The sequence below is a fragment of the Aquarana catesbeiana genome, linkage group LG05, assembly GCF_042186555.1.
Source record: "Aquarana catesbeiana isolate 2022-GZ linkage group LG05, ASM4218655v1, whole genome shotgun sequence".
Taxonomy (NCBI): domain Eukaryota; kingdom Metazoa; phylum Chordata; class Amphibia; order Anura; family Ranidae; genus Aquarana; species Aquarana catesbeiana.
The window spans coordinates 217,582,648-217,603,338 of record NC_133328.1 but is presented as its reverse complement, the minus strand read 5'-3'; the positions used below and the strand labels follow the sequence as shown (position 1 = coordinate 217,603,338).

Sequence of the window (20,691 nt, the reverse complement as noted above, 5' to 3'; positions counted from 1 at the left end):
ACTGTATGTATATATATATATATATATATATATATATATATATATGTATATATATATATATATATATATATATATATATATATATATATATATATTTTGTAACTTTTTCCCCACATATACATTTTAACACTATTATTACACAGTGATTAGGAAAGGAGAAAGGAGGGCCTTAGTCTAATGTGGTTACCCCAATGGTGGCCCATCCATAGAGGGCGCACAGGTGCCGCCTCCCCTATCCATGCATCCGGCCCCCCGATCTACATATCAGAGGCGCTGGACCATGGATTCCAGTGCAGCGGGGTGTTTTTTTTGAAGCACCTGATTAGAGCCAGAGGCTCTAATAGGCTTCAAAAAAGGGTCGGCTCGGAGCGCAGAGCATTGCACTCCGAGCCCACCCAGTTGTGTGACGATAAGAAAATTAATTTTCGCTATTATCATACTAAAGTTCCTCCCCGCCAATCAGGAAGCAGGTCTGTGAGACCTGTTTTCCGATTGGCCAAAGCGTCAGGTGATCCTATGGGATGCCTAGCGCTTTGGCGGAAGAGGAGACACACGGCGGAGGAAGCTGGATGAGTGGACACCTTAGCCTCCACGGCTGCTGCCCGCAACTCCAGGAGAGGAGATGACACCACAGCCCCGCCACACGAGCGGGTAAGTACTGGACCGACTGCGGGGGGGGGGGCTTCTGTTTCATTGCCATGCCGCTGGGGGGGGGGGGTGTTGTTTGTTTGCTGCCCCCCAAAAGAGGAACTCACCACCCTCCACTGGTTTACCCTATTTTCTATGGCAAGCTCTGCTTAAAGAGACCAAAAAGGATGAATTAAGAGAAGCTCATTTTTAGGGTTTACATAATTTTTAGGGTTTTTTAGGGTTTAATATCACCAGTTGCTTCCTAGCCCCCAGTAATTGGTTTTACAGTTCACCATACTGAGCATTTGCCAAGACCTAAAGCCATGCACCTCTAGACTGCTTTTGCAGTTTCTCTATCCCCAGCCTTACCTACTATATTGAGCCCAACAAATGCTACTGGCTGTAAGTGTCATTCACCCAGTGTCTGATTAATAGTTTTGATCACTTTTGTAAGATAATTATAGCAATGTTTATATGAGCTAGCATACTGGCATATCAAAATAGTCCATAAAATGCAAAGCTTGCTTGGGATATTAAATATAAAACCACTTGAAACCACTTGTCCTTTGCAATTATCCTCCCTGTGCCCAGCACACTAAAATATTTATCAGTTGTGCTTTTAATTATCCTCTAAAAAGCATGTAGTAGTGTATGCCAACGGGCAGAAAATGGGACAACCAATTAATATGCACATAAGCATTTTAAAGAAAATTATTACATACAATTTAAATAAAATCATTTAAAGTGACATGTTTGATGAGTTTTCCAAATCCCTTTTTTTTTTTTTTAGTGCCAGACTCTATCCTAAAATTTGCATAGCTGTAATGATGTAACAAAATGTACAGTAAAAAATAATAAAGCATTCCTTGTATTCACCCATAGGAGAAGACTGGAGCAGGTCCCTGATAGATGCAGAAGTGGACATGTAGAGATCTCACTGGTGGTTGTTAGCCAACCTACTGTATATCTAGCTGAAGAAGAATACATCTTGTTGACAACTGTTGGATCTGACCATCCTCAATCGACTGCCAACTACTATAATCTTCCACAACTACTGAGCTTGCTTTTTCATGGGGTGCTTAAAGGAAATGTATAGTATCTTCTATATTTTATTTGTGCTCAGGAGTAAAAAAGTAAAGTTGTAAAAATATTTTTTTTCATGTAAATTAATGTATTTGTAAAAAATATTTGTTTCAGGCAAATTAAAGGGGAACTTTAGCCTATGGAAATAAAATTGGCGGACAGGAGGAATTTTAACCACTTGACAACTGGGCACTTAAAGTGGTGTTCCGGCCGAAATTATACTTTTTAAATAAAAATACCCCTATAATACACAAGCTTAATGTATTCTAGTAAAGTTAGTCTGTAAACTAAGGTCTGTTTTGTTAGTTTATAGCAGTAGTTTGTTATTTTATAAACTTACAGCAGGCCATGGCCATCTTAAGTTTGGGCATCTGAAGCCAGACTGTATTTCTTCCTGGATCTCATCCTTGCAGATCTCGCACATGCTCAGTGCAGCACAAGCAGTGTAATAGGTTTCAGGTCAGGTTTCCATAGCAATGGCAGTTTCAGAGGAAGTTTCCACCCCTTCCTAGAAGGCATTGCAAACAGGAAATGATGCGATGGGCCGCGGCCAGGGAGGAGGAAGTGAAAAATGAATACAGCAGATATACAGTAGGTGCTGAGAAAAAAAATTAAAAAATATTCAATTTGTTTACAGTGCACAGTTTAGTGAGGGATGCTGAAGAGTTGTAAAAGTGGGTGGAACTCCACTTTAAACCCCCTTCCTAACCAGACCAATTTTCAGGTTTCGGTGCTCTCACATTTTGAATGACAATTACTCAGTCATGCAACACTGTACCCATATGAAATTTTTGTCCTTTTTTTCATACAAATAGAGCTTTCTTTTGGTGGTATTGAATCACCGCTGGGGTTTTTATTTTTTGCGCTATCAAAAAAGACTGAAAATTCGGTAAAAAAAAAAAACATCTTTGTTTCTGTTAAAATTTATTGCAGAGTATTGGCGAGTATTGGCAGAGTATTGCAGGGTATTGCAGCGTATTGCAGGGTATTGCAGAGTATTGCACAGTATTGCAGAGTATTGCACATTATTGCAGAGTATTGGCAGAGTATTGCACATTATTGCAGAGTATTGCACAGTATGGGCACAGAGCAGCGCTGTGGGCACTACAGATCCAGCCCACAGCGCCGCTAAAAACGATCTCCCCTTCTCCCCTCGCACTGTACAGAACGGTACAGAGAGGGGAGGGAGGAACCAGCGTCATGACATGACATGACGCCGGTTTGTTTACAAGTGATCGCTCCGTCATTTACCGCGATCCGTGATGCGCCGGGTCTTCCGGACCCGGCGGTCACGGATGTTTGCTGGAGTGCGCAAGAGCAACATTCTGGGAGGACGTCCATGGACGCCCTCCCAGAATAAGCCGACCGCGCTGTAGCCGTCTTTCGGCTATGGCCCGGTCGGCAAGTGGTTAATGCAGAAGATGCTTTGTCTCTTCTGCATTAAAGTTACAAGGCCTGTCCGCCCTTGTACAGTGAGCCCCACACACGCAAATCACTGTACAAATTTGGCAATGCTGAATCTGACTGAACTCCCGCACATGCGCAGGAGTGACATCATCCCGACCAGCCAATGGCAGTTGTCGGCAATCAAGACCCGGAAGCCAGCCGCCCGAAGATGTCAGTGACCAGACGGGGAGCTTGAGGTCGCTGCATCGCTGGAGCTGAGGTGAGTATTGTTTTGCTTTAATGTAGAATACCAGGTATCCAGGGGTTACTAGGCTAATCTTAACTGCTTTACTGAAAAAAAAAGGCTGTTACTTACAGAGCTGATTATTTGAAGTTCAAATTACACACATAGCTGAAAGAGACACAACAGTGTGATCCACTTGCTGATCTATACAACTTCCAAACAGAGTTTCCATTATTGAAAGACATTCTGAGAGGAAAAAGCTACTGCTATGCTCTCTCTTTATACATAATACTCAAACCTGTCATGGGTGTACCCAGTATTAAATACTTATTTGTAAAATAAAATGTTTATTTAAATATTAAAACGATAAAAAAACGTCACATTGAAAATATGTAAACTTAAACCCAGAAATAGAAGTGAAATATATTGCTGCTTATAGTCCTTAGATGTGGTGACTGCATTTGTTTTCATTTTTCCAATTCAGTTTTTTTATTTTTACCTGTTGCTTTTGATAGTAACACATGTCCTATCCTAGGGTGACTTATACTGTATCTATGGAGGAGCAGCATTGTTACTCTAGGACAGGAAATATGTTAAGGTCTACATTACACCTCCCCCTCTCCTCACGGGGTAGGTTTTCAGTAGCTGACAGAAGTGGGTGGACAGGATAGCACTGGATTTCTGACAGGATCAATAAGAATGTTTTAAACTTATCAAACAGATATAACAAATCACTTCCAACTGTATATTTAATAAACTAAATGGGGTTTAATATACTTCTCTATACTCAGCTTTAAAATATAACTAAAGGCAAAAACTTTTTTTTTCTGTTTTGGATAAAGTAGAGAGGGATTAGAACACCTGTCAGGTTTTTATTTCTCCCCCTACCTCCATTCACCCCTTGTGTCCTGTTTCCATTTGCCCTGCTTACGGTTGTCACCAAAAGTGAAAGAAAATCTCAAGTTTTGTATTGTCACCAGAACATGATTAGAAAGGAAATCTTTCAATGAGGACACTCATTCTGACCGAATCCTTCTATGGCTAGCTTTAGATTTGCTGAAATGCCCAGTCATCCCTGGATTTATAGTATATCCATATATTTATCTGTAGAAATGTCTATGGATGGCTATATAGAAGTGTTGGAAAAAAAATCCAATAAAAAATCCAGTTTTGTTAAAAAAAAAAAAAAAATCAGCTTAGTGAGATATTCTGTAAAGTTCATCCCTTCTAAGGGCCCTTTCACACTGATACATTTTTCCTGCATTTTTTCTTTGTCATAAAAATTCAACAAAAATGTTTCCCTTTAAATCCTATGGGACTTTTCACACCACTGTGTTACAGGTTCAGTGTGTTTTGAAAAGTCCTGCATGCTGCATCTTTGGTGCGGTTTTGAAAACCACACCAAAAATGCAGCTTCCCATTGAAATGAATGGAAATTGCGGCAAAATCGCATTTTTGACAACCCAGACAACCAAAAAACGCACCAGAGACGCACAGCAAATAAACCTGAAACACAGCAAAATCAGGGCATATGCATTTTTACCACACTTTTGCTACCCGCAGACACTGCTGCTTTTTTCACTACAAAACTAAGATTGCACCAGGTGTTGATAACGAAGGCTGTACCTCCGATTTAAAAGTCAGTTTGGCAAAGGACATAATAAAAGAGGAGGCAGTTTCTTCAAAATAGAAATAAATATAAGTCTGCAATATGTTTGCCAAAATCCTTGGTATGGTAAATGTGTATAGTTCACCTGGTGGAAACTTTTTTTTTTTCAACTAAATTATTACACTTTTGCAAGATTTAAATAAAATACTGTTGAGCTGCCATCTAGTGGCAACAGTGTGATCATGCTGATTAAGGTATGCTAACCTTTGGATTTGTAGCTGTTGAAGATGCTTGGATACTGCTAGAGAAGCAATGCACTGCATTGGTTCAACTTAGTGTCAGGGGGCAGCTCAGGAGCAAAGGTAAATAGCGAATATAGATAATCTGCTTTTCCCATCTGTAGATTAGGCTTGTGAATTTGGGACTTTAAAGTGAACTTAAGCTATTACCATAAAGACAGAGTGAAAGATTCATTTTAAAGAAGGCACTGTAAGGAGCCTTTACTTTGGCTGCCAGATCCCTCAGAAGTCATGTTTAAATGTTACATATCTGAGAAACTTACAAAGGGGTATATATGCCCAGGCTTGCTGATTGACCTTTTAGGCTCCAGGCACTCTGCTGTGGGAGGTGGTGAACCAGTGATCTCTTTTATGTATGTAGTATGTGTAAGAGGGATGCAGGGTGCAGATGTGGTTAAATATATAAGGGGTCCATATAGTGAACTTGGTGCTGAGTTATTCACTTTACGGTCAACACTGAGGACAAGGGGGCACTCTTTACGTCTGGAGGAAAAGAGATTTAATCTCCAAATACGGAAAGGTTTCTTCACAGAAAGAGCTGTGAAAATGTGGAATAGACTCCCGCCAGAGGTGGTTCTGACCATCTCAGTAGATTGCTTTAAGAAAAGCCTGGATACTTTCCTAAATGTACACAATATAACTGGGTACTAACACATAACTAACACATTCCATTTATTTATTTTTTATGGTCGAACTGGATGGACTTGTGTCTTTTTTCAACCTGACTAACTATGTAACTATGTGGTCTGTGTAAGAGGGATGCAGGGGGCAGATGTGGTCTGTGTAAGAGGGGTGCAGGGGGCAGATGTGGTCTGTGTAAGAGGGATGCAGGGGGCAGATGTGGTCTGTGTAAGAGGGATGCAGGGGGCAGATGCGGTCTGTGTAAGAGGGGTGCAGGGGGCAGATGTGGTCTGTGAAAGAGGGGTGCAGGGGGCAGATGTGGTCTGTGTAAGAAGGATGCAGGGGGCAGATGTGGTCTGTGTAAGAGGGATGCAGGGGGCAGATGTGGCCTGTGTAAGAGGGGTGCAGGGTGCAGATGTGGTCTGTGTAAGAGGGATGCAGGGGGCAGATGTGGTCTGTGTAAGAGGGGTGCAGGGGGCAGATGTGGTCTGTGTAAGAGGGGTGCAGGGGGCAGATGTGGTCTGTGTAAGAGGGGTGCAGGGGGCAGATGTAGTCTGTGTAAGAGGGGTGCAGGGGGCAGATGTGGTCTGTGTAAGAGGGGTGCAGGGGGCAGATGTGGTCTGTGTAAGAGGGATGCAGGGGGCAGATGTGGTCTGTGTAAGAGGGGTGCAGGGGGCAGACGTGGTCTGTGTAAGAGGGGTGCAGGGGGCAGATGTGGTCTGTGTAAGAGGGGTGCAGGGGGCAGATGTGGTCTGTGTAAGAGGGAAGCAGGGGGCAGATGAGGTCTGTGTAAGAGGGGTGCAGGGGGCAGATGTGGTCTGTGTAAGAGGGGTGCAGGGAGCAGATGTGGTCTGTGTAAGAGGGGTGCAGGGGGCAGATGTGGTCTGTGTAAGAGGGGTGCAGGGGGCAGATGTGGTCTGTGTAAGAGGGATGCAGGGGGCAGATGTGGTCTGTGTAAGAGGGATGCAGGGGGCAGATGTAGTCTGTGTAAGAGGGGTGCAGGGGCAGATGTAGTCTGTGTAAGAGGGGTGCAGGGGGCAGATGTGGTCTGTGTAAGAGGGGTGCAGGGGGCAGATGTGGTCTGTGTAAGAGGGATGCAGGGGGCAGATGTGGTCTGTGTAAGAGGGGTGCAGGGGGCAGATGTGGTCTGTGTAAGAGGGGTGCAGGGGGCAGATGTGGTCTGTGTAAGAGGGGGTGCAGGGGGCAGATGTGGTCTGTGTAAGAGGGGGTGCAGGGGGCAGATGTGGTCTGTGTAAGAGGGGTGCAGGGGGCAGATGTGGTCTGTGTAAGAGGGGTGCAGGGGGCAGATGTGTTCTGTGTAAGAGGGGTGCAGGGGGCAGATGTGGTCTGTGTAAGAGGGGTGCAGGGGGCAGATGTGGTCTGTGTAAGAGGGATGCAGGGAGCAGATGTGGTCTGTGTAAGAGGGGGCAGATGTGGTCTGTGTAAGAGGGATGCAGGGGGCAGATGTGGTCTGTGTAAGAGGGATGCAGGGGGCAGATGTGGTCTGTGTAAGAGGGGTGCAGGGGGCAGATGTGGTCTGTGTAAGAGGGGTGCAGGGGGCAGATGTGGTCTTTGTAAGAGGGATGCAGGGGGCAGATGTGGTCTGTGTAAGAGGGGTGCAGGGGGCAGATGTGGTCTGAGTAAGAGGGATGCAGGGGGCAGATGTGGTCTGTGTAAGAGGGGTGCAGGGGGCAGATGTGGTCTGTGTAAGAGGGGTGCAGGGGGCAGATGTGGTCTGTGTAAGAGGGGTGCAGGGGGCAGATGTGGTCTGTGTAAGAGGGGTGCAGGGGGCAGATGTGGTCTGTGTAAGAGGGTTGCAGGGGGCAGATGTGGTCTGTGTAAGAGGGGGGCAAATGTGGTCTGTGTAAGAGGGATGCAGGGGGCAGATGTGGTCTGTGTAAGAGGGGTGCAGGGGGCAGAAAAACGGATTCTCTCAACAGTGGTTTGTCTTACAACTTTACACTCTGTCAGTTTCCTTGCAGTTCAAGTGTCGGATCAAGAACTATTGTGGTGTAACAAATTTCTGATACATAGCATTTATTTGATGAGTACGTGTGCCTGGATCTGAACAGATTCATAACACATGCATAAACTGGAAATGGTAATGTAACAGCATGTTCTTATTGGTGGGTTTAATGACACTGAAGTTGACATCTCTTCGTCTTGGGATGTAAATCGTACATCAAGGAAGGAAACCGAGCCTTCAGAAATCTCTATGCTAAACACTATTGCTGGAAGACATCAGTTGCGAAAAAGCTCTTGAAGTCAGGGAAACCACCATCCCATATGACAAAAATCATCTTTGAATCCCATCAGGCCCTTTACTTGCCTTGGCCCTGCCTGCCAACCTCCACAAGCAAGGACTTGCTGCTCCACCAGCAGTTTTTCCATGGCTGCAGTCTGCTCCATCCAGTTGTGCCCCCAGGTAAATCTTAGAGAGTAGATCACTGGTTGACATCGTTTGCCCCTTTGCCAGTGGTTAAGCTGCAGCAATGATCAGAGGGCCATAGCCTAATGTAGACTCACCTGATAGTACCTTTCTTTGGAGCCAGCTGTGCAGTCAATATCTCATGTGTGTGCTGCAGCACCTGGTTGGCAGGACATAATTGGGTGAGATTGTGGGAAGGGTGGGATTGCAGGCAGCAGGGGATGGTTTTGCAAGTGCGATGCTTCAGGAGCACTGTCAGCCTTCTGCAGCAGACCAGCAATCAGTTATAATTTTGATAGCTTAGTCCCAGCAATTTCAGGTGTCCTTCCTGAGGTGGCACCTATATGTATATTGCTAGCATGTCTTAGGCCCTGAGTGTTCAGGAAGTACCAGGTAGTACTCTGGGCTTTGGTGGCCTTTCGGGGTGGCAGGGTATTGGGGGAAAGGAAAGTACAGACTGCCTACAGTGCCCCCTGTAAAGTGAATCTATTACTTTAATTATTATCAAGGAAAGATTAATTTAACGTTAACAGTAATTACATAATATAATGAGACTTACTTCTCTTTTCCAAACAGGATTGACGGTGTTGCATATAATTTTTGACCTTTTCTCTTGGCCATGGTGTGGGAGTGCTGGAAAAATGCTGTGTTTACCAGGCTGAATAGAAATTTTTAAATATGGGTCTGGATTGAAGAACATCCCTTTCTTTAACCCCAAAGCTTGGAAATCTAAAAAAAATTAAAATGAGCACAAAATCATCAAAATAGGACTAGCATGACAGTCTTCAAACATGTTGCCAAGTACCATCAAAACATACTGAGGACAGTTATCAAACCTTTACATGATGTATTACTCAAATAGTAAGCAATTGAGCTGCAAGCTTGAAAATGACTTGCTAAGCTTGCCAGGCTTCACAACTTTGTTGCACAATTGCAGCATGTCCGCATTGCATGACTCCAGATCAACTTTCTTTGCAAACATTCTGCAAGTCTGCTGCAAGTTCTGGTTCAGTTATGTTGTGCAATAGTCATCCCACCACAGGGGACACTGACTTGCAGAGCTCTTGCTGTAGACTCACCACTGCAACTTTGCCTTGCTAGAGACTTGCCATGCAAATTTGCTACAGATTGGAAAAGTGTCAACTAGAACTTGTTCTTTAAGTGCTCTTGCCAGTGAAAATGTACAGCAAGTTACACGACTAATAATTCAATACTGCCACAAATTAAGCTATCCTTGCTATCTGGGTATTCACAATGTGTATTTGACTGCTTGAACTTTCAAATATTCTTGTACATGCTTTTAGTTGTTTAAAAAAAAATGTGCATTTATTACTATTTTTCTTAGGACTCTGTAAAGCATTTTATCAGCAGATCAATTTCAGTCTCCTACAGATTAACAGCACAGCTGCCTGCCCTTATCTTCCCTATGGGCAGACAGTTACCGAAGTCCAGGTAACTGTGCAAAACTGGGCAAAAAAAAATGTTCTTTAGACTATTTTTTATTCTAAATGAATGTTCTTTTATTATGGGCAGGGGTAAAATGTCACTATATAAGCTGAGGAGCTTGGGAAATTCATATGTCTTTGTAAAAAGGGATACAATGTAACAATAGAGGGAATAAACAAATAAATGTAATCCTTAACATTTATTGGTTACATTCATTTGTTAATCCTCTTTAGTATGCTCTAGAATAGTTAAATTGTATCGCTTTTTAACCACTTGACTTCTGGAAGTATTTACTCCCTTCATGACTAGGCCATTTTTTGCTATTCAGCACTGTGCTACTTTAACTGGCAAGTGGGCGGTCATGCAACACTGTACACAAATGAAATGTATATATTTTCACACACATATAGAGCTTTCTATTTGTTGGTATTTGAATAATGATATTTTCTACTTTCTGTCATAAAACATATTCAATAAAATCACATTTCTTAAAAAAAAAGGATAAATGTATTCCGCTACATGTCTTGGTAAAAAAAAATCCCACTAAGTGTATATTAATCACTTGACCACTGGGCACTTAAACCCCCTTCCTAACCAGACCAATTTTCAGCTTTCAGCGCTCTCACACTTTGAATGACAATTACTCAGTCATGCAACATGCTAACTATATGAATGTTTTGTCCCTTTTTTCACACAAATATAGCTTTCTTTTGGTGGTATTTTTTGCACTATAAATGAAAAAAGACCGAAAATTTTGTAAAAAAAAAAAGCATTTTTCTTTGTTTCGATTAAAAATTTTGCTAATTTTTCTTCATAAAATTTATATTGCTACATATGTTTGGTAAGAATAACCCAAATTAGTGTATATTATTTGGTCTGTGTGAAAGCTATAGAGTCCACAAGCTATGGTGCCAATCACTGAAAATTTATCTCACCTGATCACATCTGATGTACTCTCATTTCTTGACACACTAACAAGCCAGGAAAGTACAAATACCCCCCAAGTGACCCCTTTTTGGAAAGTAGACAATCCAGGGTATTTAGTAAGAGGCATGATGAGTTTTTTGAAGTTGTAATTTTTTCCCACAATTCTTTGCAACATGAAGATTTTTTTTTCTTTTTTTTTCCACAGAATTGTCATATTAACAGGTTATTTCTCACACAAAGCATATGCATACCACAAATTACACCCCGAAACACATTCTACTACTTCTACTACTCCTCCTGAATATGACGATACCACACGTGTGAGACTTCTACACAGCCAGGCCACATACAAAGGCTCAACATGCAGGAAGCAACGTCAGGTGTTCTAGGGACATAAATTACACATTTGATTGTTAGACTACTACACTTTTGAAGGCCCTGGAGCACCAGGACAAAGGAAATGTCCACAAATGGCCCCATTTTGGAAAGCAAACACCCCAACGTATATTCTATAAGGCATAATGAGTCTTTTGAACATGTCATTTTGAACATGTCACATGTCATTTTTTTCCACAAGTTTTTGGAAAACGTGGAAAGAAAATAAAAACACTTTTTTTTTTTTTACAGAAAGTTGTCCATTTATAAGATATTTCTAACACATAGCATGTATAGCATGCATATTGCAAAAATTACACTGCAAAATATATTCTGCTACTCCTCCTGAGTATGGCAATACCACATGTGGGAGACTTTTCCACAGCCTGCCCAACGTGCAGGGAGCTCCATCAGGGACATACATTTCAAATCTAAGTTGAATACCTATTGCACTTTTGTGAGACACTGATGGGCATTGTAGTGGCAAGGATGCAGCATGGATGAAAACTGATGTGACATGGATGTGGCACGGATGAACACTGATGTGGCATGGATATGGCAAGGATGAGTGCTGCTGTGGCATGGATAAGCACAGATGAGGCACGGATGAGCATGAATGAGCCATGGATGGGCATGGATGAGGCATGGATGGGCATGGATGAGCACGGATAAGCATGGACGGAGCGATCACGTGGTAAAGGGCCGCTGTCATTGGCCCTCTACCTCAGTCCGTGATGCACCGGGTCCGGAGGACATGACGGTCACAGACATTCCCAGGTGCGCGCCCCAGGGGGCGCTCGGGAGTGCGATTCTGTAAGGACATCCATGGACACCCCCCCAGAATAAGATGACTGGGCTGTAGCCTTCTTTTGGCTATGGCCCTGTCGGCATCTGGTTAATTGATTTGAGTGAAAGGTATAGCATCTACAAACTATGGTATATATATATATATTTGAAAATCGATCAATCCTGATGTACTGATGGCATATGACATTTCTTGAGGCACTTAAAATCTTAGGATAGTACAAATACCCCCCCAAATGTCAAATTTTTTGGGAAAATGAAGAATTAAATACAATTCGGTTTTTTTCATTTTTTTTTCTTTACATACTGTCACCAGTGCAGTACAGCATCATCCTATGACTGGTGTGGCAGTGATCAGGGATAATGACTGGTGACACTATGTTAAAAAAACTTTTTTTAAACATTTTTTTCTTTATTTACCTTTTGTTGTACATACTTTCATCAGAATAGTTCAGTGTCACTATAGTTTATTTTGATGTTCACTGTAACAGCAGTGTTTTGAACTATGATGAATGGCTTACATTAATAGCATATGTGAGTTACTATTGCATGCTGTGATTGACCCAGGGCTATCACTTGGTACAGGATGCTGTAATTGGCCCAGGTACCATATGATAGCTGTGGGCCTATCATAGCATTACTATAGGAATCACAGCTACCAGGTACCAGGAGCCACAATCCACTGTGTCTGGTGGACACAGCCACTGGGGGAGCGGCGCACTGCGCACCCCTAACCTGGAAAAGGCTGCATGACATACATGTACATGATCCAGCCTGCCCATGCTGCCCTGCCACAGTACATGTACTGGGGCTGGGTTGGAACTGGTCAAAAATACATATATATTTTCTATGCTCCTCAGCACCATCTAGTGGCAATAATGCTGTTTTTTACTACTGCCCATAATAAAGGAACATTAGTGATGATGAAGCACTTCAGCCCCGGAAGGTTTATCCCCCTTCATGACCAGGACATTTTTTTGCGATACGGCACTGTGTTAGTTTAACTGACAATCGCGTGGTGATGCAAAGCTGTACCCAAATATAATTGATGTCCTTTTTTCCCCACAAATAGAGCTTTCTTTTGGTGGTATTTGATCACCTCTGCGTTTTTTATTTTTTTTGCTAGAAACAAAAAGAGACCAATAATTTTGAAAAAAAAAATATATATATATCTTTTATATAAAAAACACACCTAATAAAAAAATGTAAAAAAATCAAATTTCTTCATAAATTTAGGCCAATATGTATTCTACTACATGTTTTTGGTAAAAAAGAATCCCAATAAGCCTATATTGATTGGTTTGTGCAAAAGTTATAGCGTCTATAAACTATGGGATATAATAATTTATTTTTTATTTATTTTTTTTTTTTACTAGTAATGGCGGTGATCAGTGATTTCTAGCGGGACTGCAACATTGCAGGGGACAAATCTGACACTAAGTGACACTAAAACAGTTAACAGTGCTAAAAAAATGCACTGTCGCTGTACTAACGACACTGGCAGGGAACATCAGGGGCAATCAAAGGGTTAAATGTGCTCCTAGGGAGTGCTTTCTAACTGTGCAGGGGGTGCTTTGACTGGGGGTAGACAGAGATCTGTGCTCCTGCATAGCAGGAACACAAGATCCCCATCTTCCCCTCTCACAGAACAGCGGTCTGCCTGTCCTGAGAACGATCGCCGTGTCTCGGCAGACATTGCATCCGCCAGACACGCTGATTGGCTCCCACTGTGTCCAATCACAGCAGGAGCGGGTCACCAGCGCCTCGTGCATGCATGCCCCATACCCAGTGCACAAAATCACGTACAGGCATGTGATTTTGCGCAGGAGGGCTGCCCTTCTGCAGTATATCTGCGTGGGGCGGTCCTTAACAGGTTAATATTAATAAAAGTTTTCTAAGCTGTAACCTTATTATCTCTTTGGTATTGTCAATGTAGTTCCTTTCCCATGCACTGGTAATGTGTTTGTGAAAGATCCTTTATTAATTAATAAATCTGCTTAATATTATAGCATTTTAGGGTATGGGAAATGTGATCCCTGGGCCTGTACACATGGCATCTCCCAAACGCAACTTGTTGCATTTTTAAATGATCCTTTTAGTTTACCTCCGGTACTGATAATGAAGGCCTCTTGAGCCCCTCGGGAAAGAGAGCCCTGACTGATGGGGGCATGGCCAGGGAGGAGTTAAAGTAAATTTGGCTATCTCAGGATTGGCACAAGAGGGGACAAAGGGTTGGGCCTGAGCTCAGGAGTTCGTCACCCCAGGGGATTATGGTCCTTTTCGGACGAAAGCATGGAAGCTGCCCACCCTCCTGCCCTAATTTTGATGGTATGTCACAGCGTGTTGCGGTTTTGGTGACCTTGCCAGCAAATATGCAACCTTTTTTATGCCCTGATGGTAATTGGGAGATTAACGGCCGGTCCGGCACTTATGGTAAGGACAGGCTCCTCCTTCATCTCCCTTTTACTTTTGGAATTTGAATGCTCACAGTGCAACTGTGACTGGCACGGTTTAAATATCTAATGTATGTTTGAGTTAAAATAAAGCTGTGGCCTTGCCCTTTCCAAAAATGCCTCTAAACTCAACTGCTTAGAAACAATTGTAAACGACCCTGTGTACATGTACTGATACTGTAAGATAACATAAAGGAGTTCAGGAGCAGTTGAAAAAAATGCCCAACTGCTCCTAAACGTCCGTTTAGCAGCAGCAGTGTACATGAGGCCTAAGAGTTTAATATCAAACTATAAGAAGCATACCCACTGTACACATGGAATCTCCCAAACACAACTGTGTGCAAGCAGATGACACATCCTACTTGGAAGGGCACCCTGATTTCCATGTCCGCCTATTACTGGACATTTAGACTGTATGTAAAAATCTAAGAATAAACCCTCAATGTTAAATGATTTGTCTGCAGTGGACTTTTTTCTGGTCAATGGTTGTGTTATTGGCATTAATACAAAAGTAAACAAAGAAGAGTCTTACATATTGTATGTTTTCATGCATTACCATTGAATTCTATGGGTCTCTAAACTCATGAAAACAGACAAAAACAGGCCTTAGCTATTTTCAAAAATGGCTCTGTCTATCAGCACTGCCTTTTGATTACACAAATGTTTTAGAGCATTCCAACCAGTGTGTTAAAATGTAAAATGTTTAAATGCAGCCTTCCTTTTGATTAACTGTGTGTTTAGGATTCTGTGGTTGCGGATTAATTGCAAAGCAATACACATTAACACAGTGTGGCTAAACTGAAGAAATAATTTTATCATCATACGAGAACTCAGTGGCTTGAACCCATCCTAACTTTCAACCTAGCAAACATTAGACTAAAACAGTTCACATTTACCTGAAAGAGTAAAACTGATGAGCCTACGACTTCCTTGCCCATGAGATGTATCTTCATTGTTGATACTTTTAAAGATCTGGAAGGAAAAGACGATGTAAGATACTAGTCAATAAATACCAAATTCGTTTCAATTAATGCAAAACCCATAATCTCAGTCAGAAGGGATTAATAATAAAATAATTTGATTGCTTTTCCGTTAGTTAACTCAAGGCTTCCATAGAAAAATTAATGTAGGGCAATGTCACATGACGATTTGACTGACAATGCTTTTATTAATAGAAAAGTGTATCTCTATGCTGGGCTGATTCACAGGAAGGGATATTGTACCCCACTGTATTATAAGTGCAAAAGAAAATGCTGTTGATCATTCTGCCATATTCTTGTCTGATGAGAGAGAACAATCTCTATTTAAAGAACACAGGGTATCCCCGAATCCTCCACTAGGGGAGGCATAGTAATATGGAAGATTTTTAGTGTGCCACACACAATAATAAAAAAAATAACAATATGCTTAAAAACAACATTGATTAAAATCAATAAATTTTATTTGCATACAAATAAAATATATAAAAACAGTCTGTCAGGACAAAAAAATATACACTCAATTCCCTCTTGACAGTACCTACACCCCCACCAGGGGAGTCACCTCTATTAGAGACATTACTCCAGGGGGGCTTATTATGTAGGCCATCAGGCTCTCAACATGTTTTGCGGTTGCCCGCTTCTTCGGCGGGTGTGAAGAAATGCTGTAAAGTAAGAATGCCTTCAAAAATATATATTTTAATTATTTATTTGAGGGCATGTGGCCTGGTATGGTTCAGGAAGGGGGGCATTCACTCCTCCCCCTCCCTTTCCTGGGCTGTCAAGCTGCATGCTCAGATAAGGGTCCTGCATTAGTTTTAGGGGGACCCCATGCCGTTTTTTTTGTATTCATTTTTTTTTTGGGTACATTTATATTCATTTTATTTTTATAGAAATTTAATTTTTGCTGCAGAATGTTCTATACATGCTACAGATGCGCCACTTTACAGGCAGACTAAGGGGACCCCAGGCAATATATTTAAAGGAATTTTTCATTTTTATTGTTTCACTTTAGGCATCATTAAAATCACTGCTCCTTTTAAAACAATTGTTTTAAAAAAGAAAATTTGCTTTGATACATGTCCCCCAGGGCAGTACCCGGGCCCCCATACCCTTTTTATAGTCAATAACTTGCATATAAGCCTTCAAAATGGGGACTTTTGATTTTTCGATTTTGGTCCTATAGACATCAATGGGGTTCGGTGTTCGAGTGTGGACTTTTTGTGATGTTCGGCTGCTCTGGTGCAAACCGATGTTCGGCCCATGTCTAATCTAGATCAATAGTGTCCTCAATAATGAGAAATACAGGCAGATATGTATTCATCATGCCATATCAAGGAGGTGTGTGCCCCCAAATTTATTCTGCAGCAGAACATCTACCCCAAACATACAGCCAATGGGGGTCCCCCCCCTCTCGGGAACATACCAGAACTATCTTCAGTGTAAAGAAGAACAAAAGAAGAACAAACTATGTAAATTTACTATCCATCGTCGACACTTTAAAAGCCTTTACAGATTGCTACTTTAGATTTACACAGGAGGTCTGGAGCTAAAATTACTGCCCATGATCTGACATTCGCGATGTGACCTCACATGTGTGGGACGATCGCTGTTTGCACTTAAAAAAATATATATATTTTTTCATTGTCGTCTTTTTTTTTTCACTTTTATTGCTGTCACAGCAATAGGCATGTGACAGGTACTCTTAATGGAGTGGTCTGGGGTCTCAGATCATTTCTCTGCCCTTCAAAGTATTTGATCACACCTAATGCTTTTCTTTCCTAAATGTAGCGGCGTTTACATCCGGGTAAATCGGAAGTGATGGAATGTCATCACTTCCAGTTCCCTATATCAAAGAGGTGATCAGTGCAGTTCCAGTCTTTGTTTGCCTCTACGATCAGCCCTTGGAAGTGCCAGCTAGTTAATTGGGTGTCCTGGTGGGCCAGGAAAGCCAGATGAACCAGTGGAAGGCAGCGGGAGGGGGGGACGTTCCCTCCCGCTGCTTGTTAAAGCAATCCAGCGGCTAGTTAGCAGCTAAGATTGATGTACAAGAGAGCCATCAGCTCTAAAAAATGGTCCTGGGATGATGGCATCATCCTGGTATAACCACTTGAAATCCAGCAACGAACCAGTATGTCGCTGGTAGTCAGGTGGTTAAGATAAGATCAAGTTAGGTTTTTTGGACAGGAATCAGCACAATGATGACATTTTTACAGTTTTGCAATTTTCCAAACTGTAAAAAAAGTGCTTACTTATCCAAGTGTTTACCAATGTTATCCAAATTGCTGGGAAAGGGACTTTTTGACCAATTTTATAAATTTATTAAAGTATCAAATGTGTTTTCTTACACTTTTTCTACATAGTGGAGGCTGGATCTGCTCTGTGGGGACTTTATAAAACTTCCTATGCTGCTTGTAATAGTGATCTGTTTCTGGCTGGCTGTAATTAGCCAGAAATAGATTACTGTAGTATTGATCTATTGCTGCAGGGGAAGACCTAGAATGCCCAAGACATAGAATTTTAGGACGAAATGTGATGTTACATTGGGTTTACAGTGCCTTCTACCAGTACTTTTACAGAGTGCTCTGTAGCAGGAGCATATGCCCAGAGACTGATTGATCGCACTCATGGTCTTAGACCATCGGTTTCAGCACTGGAATTGTTTGGGATCTGCATAAAGCACTGACATGCCCACTGTGCTTCTGACCTGATTTAGGGTCTGGAGCACAGCAGGTTGCAGGTTAAGCACCACTACTGTGGAGAGTGCTGGTGACAAAACAGAGATGAGATCTGCAGTGAAACAGCAATTCTTAACAGTAGCCAGAAATAGCTTCCCATGCAGCAAATGAGGATGGAAATAGAAGCCAGGAGGATGCAGGCTATGGGGTTTCCAACAGAATGATGCAGGTAAGAAAGGTAATTAATGAAACATTGCGCCATGGGGTATGCTGCAGTGCATTGCAGTTCAGATGCATTACATAAAAGTGTTGGGGTGCCATTCAAAACATATGGAATCTCAATGCAACAACGCAGATAAGGTGCATAACAAATACACCTAATTGTGCTGGTTGCAACACAGTGCGCTGGTGTGAACAAGCCCTAAATGTATCCTTTGTGCTGGACCTGATTTATACTTTCCACCCTTATGCCCCGTACACTCGGTCGGATTTTCCGACGGAAAATGTTCCATGGGAGCTTGTTGTTGGAAATTCCGACCGTGTGTAGGCTCCATCGGACATTTTCCATCGGAATTTCCGTCACACAAATTTGAGATCTGGATCTCAAATTTTCCAACAACAAAATCCATTGTCGGAAATTCCAAACTTGTGTACACAATTCTGACGCACAAAGTTCCACGCATGCTTGGAATCAAGCAGAAGAGCCGCACTGGCTGTTGAACTTCATTTTTTTCGGCTCGTCATACTCGTTGTACGTCAACGCGTTCTTGGTGATCGGAATTTCTGACAAGATTTGTGTGACCGTGTGTATGCAAGACAAGTTTGAGCCAACATTCGTCGAAAAAAATCCATGGATTTTGTTGTTGGAATGTCCGATCGTGTGTACGGGGCATTACTGTTTTGTGTTGCCCCTTTAATACCCTAGTTGACTGTATAGCCTTAATATCACACTAACACAATTGGATTTTAAATGGTTGACACACAAATCACACCAAGGTTGAGGACAGAGAAGCTAAAAGATTTGTATTTTAATTTATATTTTGCTCTCTTTTTGTTCTAAATATGCCAAGTACCAAGTCTTATATAGAGTACTACATTGTGGCATCCTTCAGCCACAAAGTTGTTTATGATCCTAACTTGATTTGAAAACTACTTCATTTCAAAGTTGAACATTATATAAAAGCCTAGAAGGACGTACTGAGAGGATATGGTATATACAACAAAGAGAAATGAGACAAGGTCATAGAGCTTTTCAGACATAATTATGTGGCTGTAGATGCTATTTCTGGCCTTTTGTACTTAAAGCTGGCCTCCAGGCAACCAGCTAAATTCACAGTTGAAATAAATATATGAGAACTGTCATATTTTCCAAAGAATTTGAAATTCTGTTCAACCAGACTTTAATTAACGTCGTAATTAATGTACCTCTGCCTAACTAGAGTAAAGAAGGGTTAGGACAGTCTCCAAATTCACTTAGAAACAGAGAGCCGCCACACACAAGAAAGGTCATTAAATCCATGTTTATTGTATTATACATCCACTGGCATTGCAACAACAGTTCCCACCTTAGGACCAACTGTGACAGATCTTGGATACCCCGACTGGGCACCTCCGTAAGACCTGTGTCTCCTGTTCTCTAAATGCACCCGCAGCCGGCAGACTCGCCATAACCAGCCCTTAACCCCAAAATCAGGAGGCAAACCACACAGGTTTTGAGGGTTAAACATGCAGAGCATAAACTGTTTATTAAGTACAAATCATACACCTTTAAACACAGTTAGGGACACTCCCCTTAGCCTTGTCATAGAGGGGGTAGGGGACAAGGAAGAACCAATGGAAACTCGACATTTGTACATTCAAACAGAAACTACAGTTGAAACACACAAAGGTATCATGATAAGCAGACAGCCCCTCCTTACACACCCCCTGTTGGAATGTGTCTCCGCACCTTTTGTCTACGTGCATGGGAACAGAACGAATGATTTACGTTAAATGTGTACCGTTTTCCTACGATTTTCGTACAAGAAAAATGAGAAAACAAAGACTGCGCATGATCAGAAACAATAAACAACAAAAAAGCCTTTGTTGTACGAGAAAATTTGTAGGAATTTCCGTACGAACTTTCTTTCATCGGTTCCAATTTGCTGTGAAACATCGAGAAAAATCGTATAAATGTTCGCCTGATTTTCTTATAGTGTGTACCCCACTTTAGAGATGAGGAAGGACCAAGAGAAGAAAGGTTCTTATAGACAAACTACAACACAAACACAAAACACCTGGTCACATCTTAAAGCTCAGCTTATCTTTCAAATGAGTAACAGCTTCATAATCCACAACAATAAAGATATGCATAAACCCAAACCCTACTCTGTGTACTCCATCAGATATAAAATACTTTTTATCAAATCTTCATTGGATCTTTATTAAACCTCTACATAAAACCTTTAATAGAAAATCTGTTTTCCATTAGTAGCTACATGACTAATATATGTTAATGTCATGGACTAACAACAAAGAAATGAGGAAACAAATAATTAAGAAAAGGTAAATATTTTTTTTTTTTATAATTCTTTCTTTTTTTCTTAATTGTTTAGGACAGTGACAAGAAAATCTGCTGTTCCATCTGGAAAGACGGAGTGGTAACTTTGCCACCAGGTTTCCCCTTTCTGCAACATCATCTTATGATCCCGTGTAGAGTTCTGGAGGGAAAGATTGATCAACTAAAGACTGA

The 20,691-nt window shown here is 41.7% G+C and overlaps 1 protein-coding gene across 3 annotated transcripts in view; it reads right to left on the bottom strand.

Moving 5' to 3' along the window:
* Positions 1 to 20,691, bottom strand: part of HECW1 (HECT, C2 and WW domain containing E3 ubiquitin protein ligase 1) — a 415,705-nt gene that overhangs the window by 107,105 nt on the left and 287,909 nt on the right. For all 3 annotated transcript variants that reach the window (XM_073630548.1, XM_073630547.1, XM_073630550.1), the window contains 2 exons: positions 15,202 to 15,277; positions 8,860 to 9,029 (listed from right to left, as the gene is read on the bottom strand). In XM_073630548.1, coding sequence (XP_073486649.1) covers positions 8,860 to 9,029; positions 15,202 to 15,277 — 246 coding nt within the window. The remainder of the gene's footprint in view (positions 1 to 8,859; positions 9,030 to 15,201; positions 15,278 to 20,691) is intronic.